We start from the raw sequence: 22,893 nt of genomic DNA, 5'->3' as shown, positions 1-22,893 counted from the left end.
ATCAAACGTTGAACTTTAAAGTTGATGTTATAAACAAATTTAACAAATAAATTCATCTTAGCCAATTCACACTCTAAGCACTTCGTTCTTTTAAAAAAATAAATTAAAAAAATTTGTCAAGTAAATAACATGTACGACTTTTTAAAACCTGATAGAAATCGTTTAATTGTTACATAAATTTTATAAACAAATTCAGAACCTCGTCATTTTTCAACCGGCAGATTAGATTTTTTTCGAAGGAATCAATTTTAAATTACTTTCAAAAGTCGTTGGCTTGTCTTAAATTATCGATTTATTTATTTATTGGATTAAAAATTTAAGTTAATTTATTTATTTAATGTTTTTTAACATTTTAAAGTGAATTATAATAATAAAGTTGTGTCCACTTGGATGCATAAAATTATTGAAGGCTACATGTTCGATCACCGAAGTTAAGCTGTGCTTGGATCATTTATATTCGGATGGGGGCCTTTATTGCATGAGTTTATTATCACACAATTCAAAGTTGCTTATCAAATTTGAGAAAATTTCATTTTAAGCAAAAAATGGTTATAAACAAAATTTTTGTCCATACATACACATTATTTTAATTATTATTATGTATTAAAAAAAATTAATTGACAAAATTAATGTCTAACGTATTAGTTGCGAAAAGGGATCTAGAAAAATATATTTAGTCCCGTTTTGTGACTGATACTTCTTCCTTTAATGTCGTATGTGTCAATTAAAGTATTTTTATTTTTAATTATGACGTATCGTTCATGAACATTTTTTAAACAATATTTTTAATTTTATAACAATTTGTTGATAACAAGTTTTTTTTTAATCCGACAAAGATTTTTTTTGAAGAAGCATTATTTCTTTGGCAGATTTACCAAAAACTAAGAGTAGTGCTTTTTAAAATATTATTATTTAAAATATAATAAATAATTCCTCCCTGCCAATTTTGGATTTCCAATACCAAAAAAATCCTTAAATATGAAGGGAACTTCCACTTTAAGAATTGTCAAAGAGAAAGTGGTTTTACCCACTTAAATGTTTTGGGCAAAAAAAAATGTGGTAGCTACGAGTTGCAGCATCAATAATAATTTAATTGAAGGATACGATTTTATTTGTTAAATTTCTGTTTTTTTATTTAAATTTTATTTAAAAAATTGAATGAATCGTTGAAGCGAATAGCGAAAAATCACTTACAGATAAATATATCGAGACAATTATAAGTTTTTCAAAAGTATGAAAAAATGGTTTCAGAAAATAAAGTTGAATCAAATAGTAAATAAAAAGTAGTAACATTAAATGTAAGTGACTTAAATAGTGGTGTTGAGTGTTGTAAGCAGATTAAAGTTATTTAATTAGCGGTATCAGTAGATTTAAGAGGTTTAAATAGTCGTACCAAGAGTTATCAGTAGATTAAAATTATTTAGGTAGAGGTACCAAGTGGTAACAGTAGATTCAAATATTTCAAATAGTGTTACCAAGTGGTATCAGTAGATTAAAATTATTTAGGTAGTAGTATCTAGTCGCAGCAGTAAATTCAGGTATTTTGAATAGTGGTACCAACTGGTACCAGTAGATTTAAGTATTTTAAATAGTGGTACCACGTTGTATCGATAGATTAAATTTATTTATATAGCGGTAAAAAACGGTACCAGTAGATTTAGGTACTTTAAATATTGGTACCGAGTGTTACCAGTAGATTATAATTATTTAGGTAGCGGTATCAAGTGGTAACAGTAGATTCAAGTATTTCAAAAAGTGTCACTAAGTGGTATTAGTAGATTAAAATTATTTAAGTAGCAGTATCAAGTCGCACCAGTAAATTTAGGTATTTTTAATAGTGGTACCAACTGGTACCAGTAGATTTAAGTTTTTAAAATAGTGGTACCACTTTGTATCAATAGATTAAATTTATTCAGATAGTGATACCAAGCGGTACCAGTAGATTTAAGTATTTTAAATATTGGTACCAAGTGTTATCCGTAGATTAAAGTTAATTGAGTAGCGGTACCAAGTCGCGCCAGTAGATTTAAGTCTTTTTAATGGGTTTATCAAGTGCTACAAGTAGATTTATGCATTATTTATACACTTATTATTATTATTACTCATTATTATTACTTATTGCCTATTTATGTATTTATGTACTATGTGGTATCAGTAGATTAAATTTATTTAGGTAGCGGCGCCAAATGGTAACAGTATATATAAGTATTTTAAATAGTGGTACCAAGTAGTACCAGTAGTGGTAACAAGTAGTATCAGTAGATTAATGTAACTGAAGAAGCGACACTGAGTGATAAAAATAGTTTCAATCAAGTTAAATAATCTTTTCAAATGACATAAGTAGATTCAAATGATTTTAGCAGTGCTAACAAAAGATTAAGGTTTATTAAATAGTGGTACTAAGTGCTAATAGTAGATTAGGGTTATGTACATACGGTACCAATTGGTACCAATAGATTTTGATGACTCAAATAGTAGTAACATGTGGTACCAAAAACTTTAAGTAATTTAAATTGTGTTAATATGTGTTTAACATTGGTACTGATAAATTAAAGTTACTTAAGTAGCGGCATCAAATGTTACCAGTAGATTTAAGTGTTTTAAGCAGTGGTACCCAGTGGTATCAGTAGATACCATTTTTTAAAGGAGCGGTGCTAGTAGATTTAGGTTTTTTGAATAGTGGTATCAAATGGTATCAGTTGAGTAAAGTTAGTTTAATATTGATATCAAGTGATACCAATAGATTCTGATGATTTAGACGGTATTACCGCGAGGTATCAGAATATCAAAGTTTTTCAAATTGCAGCACCAGTAAATTTAACTGTTTCAAACTGTGGTACCTGCTTGTAATAGTTCATTAATATCAGTTTAGTGATGACAAAAAGTAATACCAATATATTTTGATCATAACCAAAATCTCCAAAAAACGAAATTATCGATTTAGGATTTCAGATCTCTCACTAAGACAAGATAGATTTTATAAGATTTTTTAAAAAATCTTTTAAAGTTTCTTGAAGATTTCTTTGGAACCAGATGGTACAAACAGTTTGAAGTTATGAAGATAGTGGTACCATTGGTGCTATTACTTTAAATCTCCTGAATCAGCTGGTACCACTGCTTAAATTCTGCAGATTTTCATCAACTTTTATTAATGATTTTTGTGAAAAGAACAATTTTCTAAATTTTAGCTCATGCTAATTTATCCATCAGCTGATTTAGGTGATATAAGTAGTGAAGCTATTGGTAACCTTACTTTAAGTCACTTAAATCAGCTGGTACCACTTGATAGTACTACTTGAATTACTTAAATCTATTGATACCACTTGGTACTACTCTTTAAATTGCTCAAATCTACTGGTACCTCTTGGTACCACTCCTTAAATTACTTAAATATGCTGTTACTACTTGGAACCACTACCTAAATTACTTTAATCTCCTGGTATTACTGGGAACCACTACTTAAATTACTTACATCTACTGGTACAACTTGGTACCACTCTTTAAATTGCTTAAATCTACTGGTGTCACATGGTACTACTACTTAAATTACTTCAATCCACTGGTACTAATTGGTACCACATGGTGACACTAGTTAAATTTCTTAAATCTAATGGTACCACTTGGTACCATTACTTAAATCACTTAAAAATACCTCTAAGAAATTCTGCAGATCTGGATCGACTTTTAATGATGATTGTTGGGACCAGAATAATATTCTTAATTGTAACACATGCTAATTCGTCCTTGAATAAAGCGTTTCAATTTAATGGTGCGATCTTCACGCATTGAGGGTTCGATTCAATGACAATGAGAGTGACGTTTCCCTTTCAGGCAATGTGGCACTGGGTTGCTTCACGGGTCTGAGTTCGCCAAAGCGATCGTCCAAATGCATCATGGGTAAACCACCGGAAGGTGGAGGTTTGCTGGTAGCGAGCTTCCTGGTTTTGTATTCCGTCAGCTCGACTGCCCAGATTAATCCTGAGTACGGGTGTCCTCCACAGGAGAAAATCCTTCCATGCAGGTGCTCCACGCGAGACATGGAGTATCAGATATGGTAAGATGCTAATTCTCACTAAACATTTATTGTATCAATTCTAGATTTGGTCACTCAGATCATTTTTGAATTTTAAGTTTTCAAAATTTAAGGATTCAAGGGATTCTTCCTAATAGAAATTTGTTGCTCTAATATTTCAAGCTACAACATCAGCAGAGATCACAGTCCGTCCCCATCTTTACCTAATCACCTTTTTACCCGTAAATTTTTTAATTTCATGAAAAACCTAAAATCTAGAAGTTTGAACCAAATTCAACATTTAAAAAAAATCTTTTTTACAATTTCAAACTTTTTATCAAAAAGATATATTTTCAATATAAAATTTATCAGATGATGTTTCAACCGAAACAAAATTTTATTCCAGCTCAAGAACACTTTATTTCGTCCAAGAAGGAAAAATTGTTAAGAAAAAAGTTACAATTTCAAATAAATAGGTGAATTTTTAATCCGAAAAGACGAATTTTCTAAAAAATGTTACATTTTCAGCCAAACAGATAACTTTTGAACTAAAATGATGAAACTTTAACCAAAAAAATGAACTGTTAACAAACTAGTTCAACTTTGAACAGAGTAGTTGAATTTTTAATCAAACAAGATTAATTTTATCTAAAAATTTAGAATTGAATGTTTCCACCACGAAAGATTTTAATTTTAATTAAAAAACAGTTGAATTCCTCAAAAAAAGTCAAATTTTCAACAAAATAGTTACATTTTCAACCCAAGAGATAAATTTTAAATTAAAATAGTGAATTTTTAACTAAAAACTACGAATTTTAACCAAAAAATGTGATAGTTGATATTTCAACCAAAATAGTTTTATTAATTGTATGTCAAAAACAGATAAATTTATCCAAGAAAGACGAATTTTAAACAGAATTTTTAACCAAAAAGATGAACTTTCTACTAAAATGATAAATCTTTAACAAAAAAAGATAAAAATTTAAAAAAAAACTAGTTTAATTTTTAACCAAATAGTTAAATTTTTATTTAAAAATTTAGTAGTTGATATTTCTACATTTTCAAATAATGACTTCAATTTTCCAACAAAAAATTTAATAGTTGATATTTCAACCAAAACATATTTTTTAATTTCAAAACAAAAACTGTTAAATTCATCCATAAAAAAAAGAATTTTCAACAAAATTTTTAATTTTTTACAAGAAAGTTAATTTTCTACAAAAATTTTAAATTTCTAACAAAAAATTGATTTTATACCAAAATGTTGGCATTTTTAAATTAAGTTATTAAGGTATTGACTAAAAGTGATGAATTATTAAAAGGAAAAGACGAATTTTCTACGAAAATAATTAATTTTAATCGAGATAAACTTAGCTTGAACAACAATAAAAAATTGTAACCAGGAATAATAACTTTTTAACGAAATTGTTGAATTTACAACATTTGAACTTCTAAATAAAAAAATTCTTTTTTGACCTAGAAGATAACTTTTCTACCAAAAAATAAGAATTTTTAACAAAATGCATTAATTTTCGACCAAATAGTTGAAATTTCAAGTAATAAAGATAAATTTTCGTTTACAAAATTTTTTTTTTCAATTCCTCAAAGTTAAAAAAAATGGTCTTCAAATTGTTGAGATTCTTCTTTGAGAATTTTAGAAACCTTCTGAAATCTTTTTAAATATTCCCTTAAAATTAATTTTTCAAAATAAACAATTATTTTAATTTTTCCTGGGAACCTTACGAATTTTTTTCATTTTCTTTAAACCATACAAAACTTCTGAAATATCTTATAACTTTTTAGTATTTTTGAATCATTTCAAAACGACTAAGTATCTCTTAACTTACTCAAACTTGTTCTAAAATGATGTTTTATGGAGGAATTTTGCTTTAAAATCGCTTACACTATTTTTCAAAATTTTAGGAAATAATTAAAAATTTAAATGATTTATTTATTTAAATTTTCAATACAGTAATAAAATATTTTTTACCAAAAATGATGAATTTTGGACCAAAAATATAATAGTAGATTATGTATCCAGAAACGAGGAGAATTGGGGAAAGACTGTGAAGCTGGCGATAAATAAATAGGAACTTCAATTTATTTTTAATAATTTAACAAAATTCGATTAGAACACTGTAAATTTGTCTCGGAAAATAAAATTAATTTTTCATAAAAAAGTAGCATATATTAGAGTCCTCTAATAAAGTATAATTAATTTCAAATTCATTGTCACCTGTTGTTATATGGCTTAATTTTACATTTTGGCAAACTGCAAATACGAAAAATACTTTATCTTTATCATTTTCTTATCTTCGTGAACAGTAAAACTTGTTATTTCTGTTCTTTACTCTATAATTTTTTTTCGCTGAAATTAAAAAATTAAAAAAAAAATAGATTTAAGGTCGCAAAAACAAAAAAAAAATAGGTTTTTCAAATAGCCATTATTGTGTTTTTCAAATGATTTCTAGGTTATTTAGAAAAATACTTTCAAAAAATCAGTGGCTCTCTACTGTGTACAATAGACTATAAAAATTATAAGAATATGGAAACAAGATCAGTGTCTGTATTTTTCAATCCTCTTTTTTTTTCTTCAAATTTTTGAACTTCTAGAGTTTCTTTTTGATCTATTTTAAATAGTGGAACGTGTTAAAATGTTGAACAGAGTTTTCAAAATTAGTCAAAGAAACCCATAAGATATCAAAACTTTTTAATAATAAATTTAATCCATTTTTCACCTAAAATCGACCTACTGAAACGCTATGATCCGCTTCAGGAAAATGCTTTCAATTGTGAAAAAATTTAAAAATCCAAAACAGGTGCAGTCACAGCGAATTACCAAAAGTCCTGGAAGGGATGAAAGCTGTAAGTCACTACGTGTCCCGACCAATAGACGAATTAATCTTGGAGAACAACAATCTCCCAAGTTTGCCGGGTCAGGTGTTTGCAAGTCTCAGAGTTTTGAGATTAATGTTGAGGAACAATCGCCTCGAAAGAGTTTCTTCAGGTTGGCTAGAAGGTCTCCACGACTCTCTCCTGGAACTCTTTGTCGTCGAACCAGAACTAAGATCCCTGCCAGATGACAGTCTCGAAAATCTCCAAGGCCTTGAGGCCATAACTCTACAGAGTAAGGTCATAAAGAGACTCCCCAGTTTCACAGGTCTTCCAAAACTTCGTTACCTCCAGGTGAATTCTCCAGGACTTCTAGAACTCGCTCCACGAAATTTTCGAGATCTTCCAAGTTTGGAACAAATTCACGTCTTTGGAAGTCCAAAACTATCAAGATTAGAAGCTGGACTCTTCAGGAATTTGCCGAGACTGACCTTAGTCAACGTCACTGACTGTAACCTTCACTGGATACATCCTAGAGCTTTAATAGGATTACCAGAGTTGAAGGAAATTTCCCTAGTTGGAAATTCCATCATCGATGCCGGAATGGTTGGTCGAGCTGTGATGGATCTTTCAGCTTTATCAGTTTTGCAATTGGATCAAAATCGAATAGGTAGATTGGGAGAAGCTTCGTTCGTAGATCTTCCTACCCTGACGAGGATTTCCCTTTCCAAAAACAGGGTCACTGAAATATTCCCTGGGGCGTTTCAGAGAGTTCCTCTCTTGAGGATTATGGACATTAGCCACAATATGGTACATAGAATCCATCCTGAATTTTTCCCTCATAGAAGTGGAGGTGGTATTGAAGAACTGTGGTTGATTAATAATGATCTGAGTCACATTTCGGAACTACGTTCGGTTTTGGAAGCTTTGCCAAGACTAAAGTTTTTGGATATGAGTTATAACCAGCTTGAGGAAATCCCCTTTGGGGCACTGAGAGGGCATTCTATGATTGAGCGATTGCACCTGGATCATAACAGGTTGAGATTTTTGCAGAGGGAATCCTTCAGTGGAATGCCAGCTTTGAGGGAATTGAGGCTGAGGAATAATTCTTTGACTAATTTACTCGAGGCTCCTTTCTGGAATCTTCCAGCCTTAAAGGTGAGTAAAATGATAATATTATTGTTTAATTGAGTGTTGATTATTATTTTATTAACACAGTCAGTCATGGGCTATCAAACTATTCTATATCATTCTAAATTTCAACTTCAAAACAAAATGATCCATTTTTGAGGGTCAACAATTTTTGTAAAGAAAATTTTCAATTCCAGGCTAGGCAAAAAATTCAAATTTGCCTAATCTCTATGTCTAAAAATTCATTAAATTTATGTAGTTCTAACTCCCACTTTTGGAAGCAAGATTTATAGCTTTCTAGGTCCAACTGACAATGTTTATGAAAATATTGAAGTTCCATTAAAACACATGAATTTTAAACTAAAACAAATCAATTTCCAAACAAATAGTTTAATTTTCAAGCAAAAAAGATAAATTTTCAATCCAAAGGAGATACAGTTTTAATTTAACTAATTGATCTTTGACTATAATAGTAAAGTTTGAAATTAAGAAAGTCATCTTGAACAAAAAAACAAACGCTTTTTCAACTAAATAGTGAAGTTTCAATCAAAGAGATGAGTTTTCAGCTAAAATTATAAATTTTCAACTATAATATTAAAATCTAGATTAACAAAAATTATTTTAAACCAAAAAAGGATCGATTTCAAAAACAAAAAGTTATAATATAAGAATTCGTTGAAAAAAATCAGTAAATAATTAAAATTGAAACTAATTCATTAAATTTGCAATTCCAAATATAATTATTTACCAAACATTTTTCAAAATAAAAAAATAAATTTTCAATTCAAAAATATATTTTTTTTAATGTGAAAGATAAGTTTTCCACTCAAATGATTAATGTAGAACCATAATAGTAAAATTTGTGTTTGAAAAAAGAAATTTTAAACAAAATAACAGAACGATTTTTCAATAAAAAATTTAAATTTTCAATCGAAGAGATGAGTATTAAACGAAACTTTGAAAATAAAGTATCAAAATTTGCATTAAAAACTTTTTTTAACCAAAAAATAAGAAAGATTTTTTAACAAGATTCTCAACCAAACAGATGAGTTTTTAGCTGAAATTGTGGATATTCAACTATAATATTGAAATGTAGATTTATGAAAATTATTTTCAACCAAAAAAATATCGACTTATTGACAAAATAGGTAAATTTTCAAAAAAGAGATGACTTTATAACTGAAACTATAAATGTTCAAAACTATAGTATTAAAATTGACATTAACATTTTTTTTCAATAAACTAAAAGAACGATTTTTTAACAAAATTGTGAACTTTTTAACAAAATAGATGAATTTTCAGATGAAATTGTTGATATCCAACTATAATATTAAAAATTGAATTTATAAAAATTATTTTAAATTAAAATTATAAATCTTTAAATATAATAGTAAAATTTTCATTAAAAAAATTACCATTGAACTAAAGGGACATTTTTTAAACAAAGTAGATAGTGCAATTTTCAACCAAAGCGTTTCTTTCAACTTTCAACTAATTCATTACATTTGCAATTAAAAATATAATTTTTTAAACAAAAAATATAATAATATCAAATAAAGACAGTCGAATTTTACAAAATAATATGAATTTCCAAAAAATAGGTGAATGCTTAACCAAAAAAGATTAATAATAATCAACCAAATAGTTGAATTTTTAACCAAAAAGGATAAATCGGCCAAAAATGAAATAGATCAATTTTCAGTTGAAACAGAATTTTTTAAATAAATAAATTGTATATTCGATAAATAGTTAAATTTTAAATTAAAATTATTAATCTTCATCTATAATACTAAAATTTGTAATGAAAAAAGTAATCTTGAACCAAAAATAAAATCTTTCCGCGAGAAATAAAAGACAAACCATCGACAACTAGAATTTAGTTAAGGTGAATTCTCTTTTGTTAAAGCTCCTTTAGCTTTAACAAACACATTCTTATCACACGTCTCGTAAGCAAAAAGGTTAAAAGCCAATTTTAAAATCTTTTTTGAAAACAATTTTGTTATTATACATTTTATTATAGCTTGAGTCTTTTATCAAAAAATTTAATTTGTTTATTTATAATGTCATTTTTCAGACAAAAAAACTACGCATCCTATCAAAAAATGATTAAGAAATAAATAAATTAATTAAAAAATGTTTAGCTCTAGTTTGGGTAAACAACTTTTGTCTTCATTTTTTTGTAGCTTGTGACTTTTTTTCCAACAATTTGTTCCAAATATTAAATTCTATTATTTCCAATGTTTTTTCAATAAAAACAAAACTACTCGTCCCATAAAAAATTAATTAAAGACTAATTTGTAAATTAGCGGGGTCTCGAAATGGGGAGATTTGATGAAACCCAAGGAAGTCAACTTTTACAATAAACACGAACTTTCTATCGAAATAATCAAATTTCAATGAAAAAAACGCATTTTCAACCAAAAATTTAATTTAAAAAAATGACTTTATAATAAAATGGTTGAAATTTCACAATATAATATAATTTTTAAACACCTAATAAATTTATTTGAAAAAATTAGTTTTTCACCAAAGAAGCGAACTTTCCAGAAAATTATTCAATTTTTAACCAAAGAAATAAATTTTCAAATAAGATGATTAATTTTTGATGAAAAAAAAATTAATTTTCTACAAAATAGTTAAATTTTCAACTAAAATTATGAATCATTAAAAAAATTCAATAAAAAACCTTTCAACTAAGTCGTTCAATTTGCAAATAAAAAGATACATTTTTAATAAGCAAAAAAAAATTCTACCAAAAAGGACATATTTTCAATAAAAGACATACATTTTTCACCAAATAGTAAAAATTGTATCTAAAAAGATAATTTTGTAACCAAACAGTTTATGTTTTAATTAAAAGAAGATAAATTTTCAACCGAAAAAGCTTTCAATTTTAAATAAAAAACAGTTGTATTTTGCCAATAAAACCCTTTAACAAAATAGTTGAATGCTTAATACAAATTGAATAATATTAAATCAAACAGTTCCATTTTTAACCAAAAAAGATGAAATTTCAACCAAAAAGGATGGATTTTAAACGAAAATTTTAAATATTTCAGTGAAATAATTCAATTTTTAGTTTAAAAAATCAGTTTTTTTACAAAAAAGCTAATTTTCCACCAAAACTATGAACTTCTAAAAGAATACATTAATTTTCAACCAAAAGTTTAAACCAAAAAAGATTAAAATTCTGCAGTTGATTAGTTGAATTTTCAAACCAATGATTAAAATTTTCGTCCAAAAAAATGAATTTTCAATCCAAGAAATGCATTTTCATCCAAGAATTGTAATTTTTATAAAAAAATAATGACTTGCACAAAATTGTTGAACTTTTGATAAACTGAATAAATTTTGAGCCAGTAATAACATTTTTTATAACAGATATAATAGACTTTTTTATCGAACTTTTCACAAAATAATTCAATTTTCAACCTAAGAAATGAATTTTCAAATTACATGGTTAATCTTGGATGAAAAAATTAATCTTCAACAAGATAGTCAACTTTTAAGGAACACTTGAATTTTCAAATGAAAGATTAATTTGAAACCAAGAACATTAGTTTGGCACAGCATTTTTTTTACAAAATACATTAATATTCAATCAAATATTAATTGAAACTTCATGCAAAAATGACAAATCAACGAAAAATGGAATAGTTAAATTTCCGGTTAAAAAAATATTGTTTAAAAAAAGTCAAACTTTCAACTGAATAATTTAATTTTTAACAGTTGAATTCATCCAAAAACGGTAGAATTTAAATAAAAATATTTGAATGATCAACCAAAAAAGATTCTTCAGCCAATAGAAAATTCTTCTAATCAGATTGGTGAATTTTTAAACCAAAATGGAAAATAAAAAAAAAAGTGTGACCAAAGGATGAATTTACAACTAAACTGATGAATCTTCCTGGGACCAACAAGGAATGTTTTAGAATATTTTTAATTTTAGGGCAGGAATAAATTTTCAATTTTCCTGTATTATTTTTTCCTATGGCGACCTATAAACACAGATCATTCTAATGCGTAATTTGCTGATCAAATACAAAATCCGAAATCTGTATTAAAAGCCTTGCACATCATTTTCATCCAATTTTGGGATCAGATTGATCATCTAGCATTGACTGTAGTTACATCTAATCCATCAATTATTTTAGTTCGTTTTAAAATTGCTATTTATAAGGGAAATTCTTATTTGTTCAGAAATCAGACATCTCGTGAGATTACTATTTCTTATGTTTTTCTTATCATAATCTGATGAGCGACTTGAACATTGTTTTAAAAATATTTGTTTAAATTTTAGGGACTAGACCTGGCAGGAAACTACTTCCGTTACATGGAACCAAGATTGTTAGCTAATCTTCCAAATCTAAGACGTTTGGACGTCAGCCAAAACGCCATAGGTCTAATCGAACCACAAACTTTTTTGGGAACTCCAGCTCTGGAACACATCAACATGTCCGGAAATGCCTTATCAGTCATTCATCCCATGACTTTTAGACACCTCACAAATCTTTATGAACTTGACATCGGTTGGAACCGATTACTCGAGGTGGTACCAGGTCTGCCAAGAAATATCGAACACCTTCACCTCCCCATGAACAGGATGGTGGCCCTGCCAGGGATTTCCTCCCAAGATTTGGCTCTTCCACTTCTAAGATCACTGGACATCAGTGCAAATGGTATCGAAAGAGTATCACCTGGTACATTAAGTGGTCTGGCAAGTTTGAGGAAATTGAGCATGGGATATAATGCTCTTCGAGTTTTGGAAGATGGAACCTTTGATGGGCTTTCTAGGCTAGAACAATTGGATCTGAAGTATAATCGTCTTCAGACGATTCATGGTCGAAGTTTCAGACCTCTAGGTGTCCTAATGGACTTAAATATTAGGGGGAATCGACTGGAAGTGATCAGGTCTGATATATTCCAGGAAAATAGAAGATTGCAGAAATTGGACATCAGCAGGAATAATTTGGCTCAGATTCCTCATGCTACATTTTCTAATACGAGGTAAGGAGAAGTTATTACAAAACATTTTTAAAAAATCTTTTGCTTCCTCATACAGGAAGCTTTACAAGCGGCCATGCATAAATTACATAAAGTTTTTTTGAAGTGGTAACTTTTTATGACAAGGTGTGAACTCGCAAAAATGTGTGACGCTTGGAGGGTGACACTTCGAGGCTAACGCTTACAGGGTAACGCTCTTCTTCAAGAACTATTTTTTATGTTGAAAGATTGAAAAGAAAAGCGACCAACTCTGTGTTATCTGTTTATTCTGATTCATCCAAAAATGAGTACTTAACCACTAACTTTATAGTTTATATTTGAACCAAAAAGAGATTTTTATTTCAAATAAACAAACAGTTAAATCTGACCAAAACAGGCAAAGTATCAACAAAGTATATGCATTTTTAACTAAATAGCTGAAGTTCCAACCAAACAGGTCAATCTTTAAACAAAAATGGAATATTTAGATTTCCAGTAGAAAATCTCATTTTCAATCAAAGAAAAATAATTTTTAACAAAATATTCAAATTTTTAACTAATGAGAGAAATTTTCAATTGAAATGATGAAGTATCAATGATAAAAATTAATTTTAATTTTAGTTAATTAATTATTAATAATTAGTTTTAATTGCAAAAAGTTGAGCTTTTAAGAAAAAATAATTCAATAAAATACATGAATAAAATAAATTTTTAACCAACGAAAAGAATTTTCAAACAAAAAAGATATTTTTTCAACCAAAAAATGGAAAAGATTAGTTTTTAACAAAAGAATTCATTCTCAACCAAGAAAGTCGAATTTTCAACCATGAATGATAAGTCTTCTATCAAAAAGAAGAAGTTTTAATCCAAAAGGATCAATTTTTGACTATAAAGTCATACTTTAAGAAACCAGTTAAATTTTCATCGAAATAATTAGTTTTCTAAGAAAATATAATAGTCAACTTTACCATTAAAAAGAATGAACTTCCAACCCAAAAATTATGATTTTTTAAACAAATGATCAATTTTTGACAAAATAGTTGCATTTTTAAAAAAATAACGAAATGTTTAACCAAATATAGATTTAAATGAAAGAGATGAATTGTTAACTAAAAATGTAATAGTAGACTTTTCAATTAAAAAGAATCAACTTACAAGCAAAATGAGATAACTTTTATACAAAAACTAAAACAGACAAATTCTAAATAAAAAATATAATAATATACTTTTTAATTGAAAAAATTTACTTTTAACTAAAAAAGATTAGTTCTGCCAAGAGACGAATTTTCTATCCAACAAGACGGATATTCAAGAAAAAAGATGAATTTTAGACTAAAAATATTACGGCTTAACAAATAAGTTTAATTTTTAACAAAGTAATTAAATTTTGAATAAAATAAATGAATTTTGAAACAAAAATGTAATACTAGACTTTTAAATTAAGAAGAAGTAACTTTTAACAAACAAACAAAATATTTTCTACACAAAAAAAAAGAATTTTTAATTACAAAAAAGACGAAGTTTTAATCCAAAAAGGCGAATGATCAACAAAACAGTTAAATTTTTGACCAAAAAAGATGACTTTTCTACTAAAAGATAAATATTTATTCCAAATGGCAAGGTGGCTATCGAAAAAGACGAATATTCAGCAAACGATAAGACGAATTTTTTACAAACAACAAGACGATTTTTTTATCCAAAAAGACGGAAATTGAACAAAAAAATTATATTTTCAACAACAAAATTAAATTTTAATCAAAAGAGATGAATCTTGATCAACAAAGCAACAACTAAACAATTAAATTTTTTATTAATATAATTTTCAACTAAATATATTTAACCAAAAGAGAAGGTTTTCAAACCAAAAATATAATAGTAGACTTTCTAATTCAAAAAATTTTTCTTTCAGCCAGAAAGATGAGTTTCTTTCCTAAAAGATAAATATTTAATCCAAAAAGACGAGTTTTCTATCAAAAGGACGAGCATTTAACAAAGCAGTTGAAATTTTTTATCAAAAGAAGATTACTTTTTAAAAAAGATAATAGACTTTTTAGTTTGAAAAACTTTACTCTCGACCAGAAAAGATAACTTCTACTAACAGACGAATTTTATATCCAAAAAAGGTCTTTCAATAAAAAATTTGAATTTTCGAGTAAAAAGGATGCCTTTTTAACATAGTAGAAAAATTTTCAGGAAAAAAGTTAAAACCAAACAGACGAATTCTTAACGAAAAACCGAATAGTAGTGTTTTTGAATCAATTAACACTTAATATAATTTTTTAAATTTCTTTGTAGGGTTCTATTAATTCAGTTTGCATTGAAGCGAAAAAACGAGAAAAAGTAGAAAAAGGGCAATTTTTCTTGAAACAGAGGAAAAAATAGAAATGATTCAAAAAGGGGGGAAAGAGTGTCATGCGAAGTCCGGTTACATAATTAAGTTTAGAAACCTGTGGCTTGTTACGTTGGCCTCAGCAGCGAATTATGATTGACTATCCTCGAGTTTTTTTGGAAGTCGCCAACTTGGAATTTCCGGTATTCAATTTTACACGCCTATATTGTGTTGGAAAAGCAGTTTCACTCGCACTTAAAATTATGTGGTTGCATCACTACTAAATTGGAAGACCTTAGAAAGTTTGCGTTCTTCATGCTCACGTTAATGTCCCATCACTTCAGCTTCGTTGAAAAGCATCACCCCAGCGTGTCGCGTACGTTATTATTTTCCAGTCATTTCCCTTATTATAAAACCTCATGGCAAATTTAATTACTTTCTTAATTCAATTTGTAGTTATAGAGCTGCAGAGAATATTATACCAATCTGTGTTTCAATTACCGTTTCGCTGAATTAGTGATCTGACATTTTAAAAAAAATTGTTTTTCATCGACAGATGTTAAATAATGAATTTATTTACTAAATTTGTTTTTAAAAATACATAAAATGTATCAACTAATTTTAATTTTTCCTGAAATTATCATGAAGATTCCAATTAAAAAGACTGACACACACAAAGTGTTACGTCGATATATGCCCCAAGAATGCATTTTTTAATTGAATTTGTTTAAAAAAAATATAGGATTAATCAAACAATTATGAATTTTACCAAAATGTTCATAAGATTCCTGATTAAAAAAATTGACATGAAAAAAAAACGATTTTTTTTGTAGAAAAATGCCTTGCTAATGCATTTTTTAATTAAGTTTGTTTATAATGTTAACAATAATGATGAAAAGAACTTTTTTATCATTGTGTGGTTTTTCCCCAAATTTATGTCAATATAACTTTAAACAAAGTAAAATAATAAACAATCGTAGAAATCATTTTTTTTGTCAACAAATCTTCTTTGCCATATTTATTTATTTATAAAAATACTGAAAGCCTAATTTGAAAATCTATTAGAAATCTTACCCGCAGTTTTTCCATTTTTTTTTTAATCGGTCAATATTTGTGGGCTGTACATTATTTTAAACCAAAAACGTCCTTTTTCCGCACTGTGCAGCGCGCGGGAAACATTGCATTGTCAATTAATGAGATAAACAAATAAAAACAATGTTAGTGTCAATGAATTTGAAATGCTTACTTTGGAACATTACTAAATATAAAATAATTCGATTTTGAATACCTAGTTCTTGCTTTCTTTTATTTTTGCGGCTTTTTTCCAGATTAATTTGCAAAGGGCTTGGTAGATTGAAAATCTAATTTAAATCTATACAATCTAATAATGATTTTTCAAAAATTTTCAATTATTTTTAAAATTTTAATTTTTAAGATTTGAAGGGTAAGAATTTTTTATTTGAAATAAATATGATATTGTATCATTTATGAACAATTCAAATTTTGAAAAATTCAATTCTAATCGTCCTGAATCCGGAAATGGTCGACTTTTAATCTGTAAAATTTAACAATTTAAAATTTTAAATGAATTCTAAACATTTGAAGAATGTAAAATATGCAAGGAATTCAGAATATTTAAGGATTTCAGTGAATTTAGAAAAATAAAAGATCTCAGAAAATTAATTGAATTTAAGAGATTTTCACGAATTCAGAGAATGCAAGAAATGTAGAATACTCAACAAAATTCAGGAAATTCAAAAGATTCAGCTAATTTAGATAATTCAAGAAATTCCGAATATTCAAGGATTTCAGTGAATGTAGAGGATTCAAAGATTTCAGAAAATTTTAGGAATAATGAAAATTTAAGAAATTCCAAATTAAAGGAATTCAGAGATATTTAATCATTTAGAAAATTCAACGATTTCATTGAATTGAGAGAATTTCGTAGATTTTGTAGTGCTTAAGAAATACAAGGAACTTTAGAAATTCTGCATATTTCAGGAATTCAAGAAATTAAGAATATTTGAGGATTTCGTGGAATTCAGAGAAAAAAAGTATTTTAGTAAATTGCAATAATTCAAAGATTTTCAGGAAATCAGGGAATGTGCCAAATTTTCATAACTCAAAATATAAAAATTTTATTTAATAAAAAAAGAAATCAAAATGATTAATTTAAAATTTTTAGGACGGTACTTTTTCAGTTTAGAAGGCTTTTAATTTGATATTGTACCGTTTTTTAGTCATTCAATTTGAAAATTTTTAATTTAAAACGTTTGAAATTTAAAAATGGTCAATTTTTTAGTTGTAAAATTTGTAGTATTAAATACTAAGTAGTGAAATAATTTAGATTGGTATTCCTAAGATTTTTTTTTAAATTTTATAGCCTTCAAAAGACTTTAAAATTGTGCAATTATATTTAGTATTAGTAATGATGTGAAATCATCTTTCTAATAAAAAGATTCACTCATGAAACAGTAAAAACTCGTTTAATGATTCGATTATTTTGAAATTAATAGCAATTGGAAATTATCCTACCGTTAAACTCACGAGTTTTTTTTTAATTAAGTGAATCGTTTTCTTCAAGTTTCGAATTTTCACTAGATAGTTGATTGATAGATTGATTGTTAAAGTACATGGGTGCGTAATATAGGCCCTGATTATCGTGAAACTTGGTTATAATTTGAATATACTGCTAAAAATGTTAAAAGTAACTTTTATTAATAAAAAAATTTTTTTAATGTAAAAAATGTATAGCTACAAATGGAATTTTAATTAATTTTATCAGATAAAAATTAAGAAAATTGGCGTTGCAATTACTGGGACGTTTGTCTTATCTAAACTTTCTAAAAACAGTTTCTATTTGAGGAATCAAAATTTTATTTTTTAACATAAATTATCCAGCCCTCGAACTCACTTTAGAAATAAAAATGGTCCAATTGTATCCCAACTTTGAAAAAATAGTTTCTTAACATTTTTTAGGCATTAAAATTATATATAGACCGAATTTAGAAGTGTAATCAATACGTTTGTCATGGAAAATTAACTATATTTTTAGAACAAAATTTCCACTTTTCTAAACTATTATTTTAAAAGTATTAAAAATTAACTTCAATGTTTACTTTAAATATTTAGCTTTGATTGAAAATGTTAATTGTTTCTAAATTGAATTATTTTGTAGAAAACTCAACAATTTTCTTTAAGTTAAACTTTTTGGTAAGGACATTTTTGTAAAAAATTCAACTCTTTGGTTAAAATTGATATCTTATGTTTAAAATTATCTTTCTTGAGGAAAATTCATTTTTTCGGTTTGAAAATCAACCGTGTTCTAGAAAATTCGTCTTTTTGGTATGAAAATTCCACGTTTGTCATAAAATTTTTTTCTTTATCGATTGAAAAATCTTTCTTGGTTGAAAATTCACATATTTAGTTGAAAGTAGAACTACTTTTTAAAAAATTTATTTTTTGTCTAATGTTTGATAGAAAATTCATATTTTTTGGTTAAAGACTTAAAAGTTTGGTAGAAAATTCGTTTTTTTATCCGCAAACTTAAACAATTTAGTTTAAAATTGACATTTTCGCTAAAGATTTATATCAGTTATTTGAAAATTAATTTTTCTACTGAAAATTTAACAATTACATTTTTCCTTGAAAATTTATCTTCTTAGATGAACATTCATGTATTTTGTTGAAAACTTATATATTTGCTTCGGAAATTCCATTATTTTAGTAGAATATTCATATTTTTGGGTCGAAAAGTTAATTATTTTATAGAAAATTATTTTTTTTTGTCTTTAAAATTTAACAATTTAGCTAGAAATTAACTTTTTTTGTTAAAAATTAATCATCTTTGGGTCGAATTGTTTTTGTTTAAATTAAAAATTTAACTGTCCAATTGTTCGTTAAAGATTAATCTTTTTTAGTTGAAAATGCATGTAACCTATTTGTCAAATACTATTTTCCTTAAAATTCATTTTTCTCTTGGTTGAATATTAATTTTTTCACTGAAAATGTAACTATTGCATTTCTGCTTGAAAATTGATCTTTTTGTGTTAAAAAAATCAAATCTTCGCCTCAAAATTCAACATTATGGATGAATATTTTTTTTATTGACTTAGAAGTCTTTTTTAGTAGAAAATATAACCATTTTGTTGAAAATTCGTTTTTATTTTTGTACAAAATTAACATTTTTAACTTAAAATTTATCTTCTTTATAGTTCAAATTTTATGTATTTCGTTGTAAATTTATCTGTTATGGTTGAAAAATAAGCCTTCGATTAAAAGTTTATCTATTTTATAGAATAAGTTATAATATATGTTGATTTACTATTTTTTTTAGTAAGAATGTTTCTTTCGTACGATCATCTAATTCCAACTTACCGCATATTCATAATGAAATTAAAATCCCCCTCTCTTCTTTATAAACCGTTTTACGTAATTTCTGACTTGAAAACAAACCTATTTTTGCATTAAAATTATTGATCTCAGCTGATTATGGTACATGCAATCTATGTAATTTCCATGTAATCCTGTGTAATCGCATGTAATCTTGTGTAAGCAAAATTAGCATAATAAAATGTTGTAAAATTCTAAATTAGCAAAAGAATCACATTACTAAAAAGTACGTAGCAGCAATGGGAGTCATTTTTAAACAATTTTTTTGGACGTGAAAAATGTTTTCAATTTAATTCTTAGACCAGTTGAAAATAGTAAAACAAAAAGTAAAACCAGTATCATAAAATGTTGTAAAGCTTATTTTATAGTGAAAAAATCAGAGTGCTGAAAGCTACGTAGCAGTGCAGAGGTGGGAGTCATTGGCAAACAACTTTTTTGAACGTGAAAAATGTTTTTAACTTACTTCTTAGGCCTATTGAAAATGGTCAAAAAATGCAAAATTTTTATCATAAAATATGTGTAAAGTTTTGCTTCTAGTGAAAAAATCCGATTAGTAAAAGTTACGTAGCAGCGGTGGGATTCATTGTCAAACAACTTTTTTGAAGATAAAAAATATTTTCAATTTAGTTCTTAGGCCATTTGCAAATGGTAGAAAAATGCAAAATTAGCAACATTAAATGTTATAAAGTTCTATTGAAAGTAAAGAACTCAGTTTAATGAAAATTATGTATCAGCGGTGGGAGTCATTGTCAAAAATCTTTTTTTTGAAAGTGAAAAATGTTTTCAATTTGGTACTTGAAAACAATTAAGAAATACAAAATTAGTATCATAAAATGTTGTAAAGTTCTATTTATGGCAAACCAATCACATTACTGAAAGTTATCTAGCGGCGGTGGTATTAATTGTCAAACAACTTTTTTAGACGTTGAAAATGTTTTCAATTTAGTTCTACGGCCACTTGCAAATGGTAGAAAAATGCAAAATTGGCAACATTAAATGTTGTAAAGTTGTATTGATAGTAAAGAACGCAGAGAAATGAAAATTATGTAACAGCCGTGGGAGTCATTGTCAAATAACTTTTTTTAAAGGTGAAAAATGTTTTCAATTTGGTACTTGAAAACGGTCAGAAAACGCAAAATTACAATTATAAAATATTTCAAAGTTCTATTTATACAAAAAAAAAAAACAGATTACTTGAAAGATACGTTGCAGGTGTGGGATTAATTGTCAAACAAGTTTTTTTAACATGAAAAATGTTTTCAATTTGGTTCTTAGGTCACTTGAAAATGGCAAAAAACTGAAAATTAGCATAAAAAAATGTTTTAAAGCTCTATTGATAGTAAAAAACTCAGATTACTGAAAATTATGTAGCAGCGGTGGGAGTCATTGTCAAAAATTTTTTTTTGATCGTGAAACATATTTTCAATTCGGTACTTGAAATCGGTGAAGAAACTCAAAATTAGCATCACAAAATGTTGTAAGGCACTATTGCTAGTAAAGAACTCAGGTTGCTGAAAGTTACATAACAGCTGTGGGAGTCATTGTCTATTGCTACTTTAACGTTTCAAGTGTGGAAGGAGGCCCAAAAAATCTACCAAAAAAGCGTTACGTAATACATGAATGACCCGTTAAGAATATCCCAATTATTTTTTAAATAAAAATGAATGCAATTTTATAAATTGCAGAGAACTTCGTGAATTGTATGCGTCACACAATACTCTGACCGAGTTACCCGGATCGCTGCACGATCTAACGGCTCTTCAGGTCCTCGACTTGAGTTTCAACAAGCTGAACATCCTATCACCGGACACGCTTAGCAGTTTGACATCCCTTCTAGAACTCAAATTAGTCAGAAATCGAATAAGAGAATTGAGGGAAGGTGCATTTGATAGACTTCCACGACTGACCTTGATCGACCTTGAAAACAACGACCTCAGGGTGATTGAGAGGAATTCAATCAGAGCTTTGCCTGAACTTCAAGCTCTGAGACTTGGGAAGAACCATATTAAGGTATTCATTATTATAATTATAATATTCCATAATGTGACGCAACAAGAAACAAACAAAAAACCCAGGAAGTCGTGGTTCAGATGGTATCAGGATTGTCTTGTGGTCCACTGCAGCATTAGTAGCAGGCTGGCACGGGTTCGATTCCCGAAGCAGAAATAAAATAAAATAAAAGCTGCTTTGTATATTAAATTGTATTTAAAGTCTAGTTTTATATTTTAGTTTCTTTATGGAATTTTGTACAGACTTAGGAATCTTCTACTCTTTAACTTAATCTCTGAATAACTGTACTGGACAACTGGACAGTTTACTGAATCAACGAACCATTCTAAAAATAAGTATGGTCGATTTTGACATTGTTTTTAATGCAAAAATGTTACCTGATCGTTTAACAAACTAAGTTCTGCAATATAAAGACACGAAAAAATGATTTTTTAACAAAAAAAATTAATTTTTAGCAAAGAAAGTTTATTTTTAACATTAAGTTGAATTTCAGCCAAAAGATGTGAGCTTCCTATCGATAGACGTGATTTTGCAACAAAAAAGTATAACTTTTAATATAACTGTTGAATTTTCTACTTAGAAAAATATGAAGTTTTAATTAGCAGAATTGATTTTCAACCAGGCAGCTCATTTAGACGCTAAGATTCGAACTAAATTATTAGTAGAAAAATATACTACTTTTAGTTGATAAGTCTAGTTGATAATATAATATAAATAAGTCTAGTTAAAAACTTAACTATTCCGTTTTTAGAAAATTAATCTTCTGGTTTGAAAAATCATGTTTTTTGTTGAACTCTTTTGTTGAAAATTCAGTTTTGTAAGAATCATCAGTTTTGTTGCAAATTTATATCTTTCTTTTGCGAGAATTTTTAAAAACTAACAATGTAATTATTCCATTTCTGATTAAAAAAATGATATTTTTTTATTGAATATTATTCTTTTCTAATCGAAAAATTTATGAATTTTCTTAAATATTCTGGTTTTTCGTTCGAAAATTAATATTCTTCGTTAAACATTTATCCTTTTTTATTTAAAATACAACTAATTGGGTCTAAAATTAATCTAGTTTGGTTGAGGATTTAACAATTTGGTAGTAAAATAAACAATTAGGTTGAAAGTTGGAAATTATTTTTTTTTGTTAACCACACATACTTTTTGGATGGAAATTAATTTTTTTTTACATAAAATGTAACATTTCAATTTT

General features: G+C 27.2%; 1 protein-coding gene across 1 annotated transcript in view; it reads left to right on the top strand.

Annotated features, from left to right (window-relative positions):
- The first annotated feature begins 3,893 nt into the window (after nt 1-3,893).
- The window catches only part of LOC117167328 (protein artichoke), a 48,120-nt gene continuing 29,120 nt past the window's right edge, over nt 3,894-22,893 (top strand). The window contains exons 1-4 of the mRNA XM_033352181.1: nt 3,894-4,054; nt 6,832-8,002; nt 12,276-12,982; nt 21,365-21,689. Of these exons, the coding sequence (XP_033208072.1) occupies nt 3,894-4,054; nt 6,832-8,002; nt 12,276-12,982; nt 21,365-21,689 (2,364 nt within the window). The remainder of the gene's footprint in view (nt 4,055-6,831; nt 8,003-12,275; nt 12,983-21,364; nt 21,690-22,893) is intronic.

Source organism: Belonocnema kinseyi, chromosome 2 (genome assembly GCF_010883055.1).
Source record: "Belonocnema kinseyi isolate 2016_QV_RU_SX_M_011 chromosome 2, B_treatae_v1, whole genome shotgun sequence".
Classification (NCBI taxonomy): Eukaryota; Metazoa; Arthropoda; class Insecta; order Hymenoptera; family Cynipidae; genus Belonocnema; species Belonocnema kinseyi.
The sequence above is the reverse complement of the archived record's forward strand: the minus strand, read 5'-3'. Positions and strand labels throughout refer to the sequence as shown.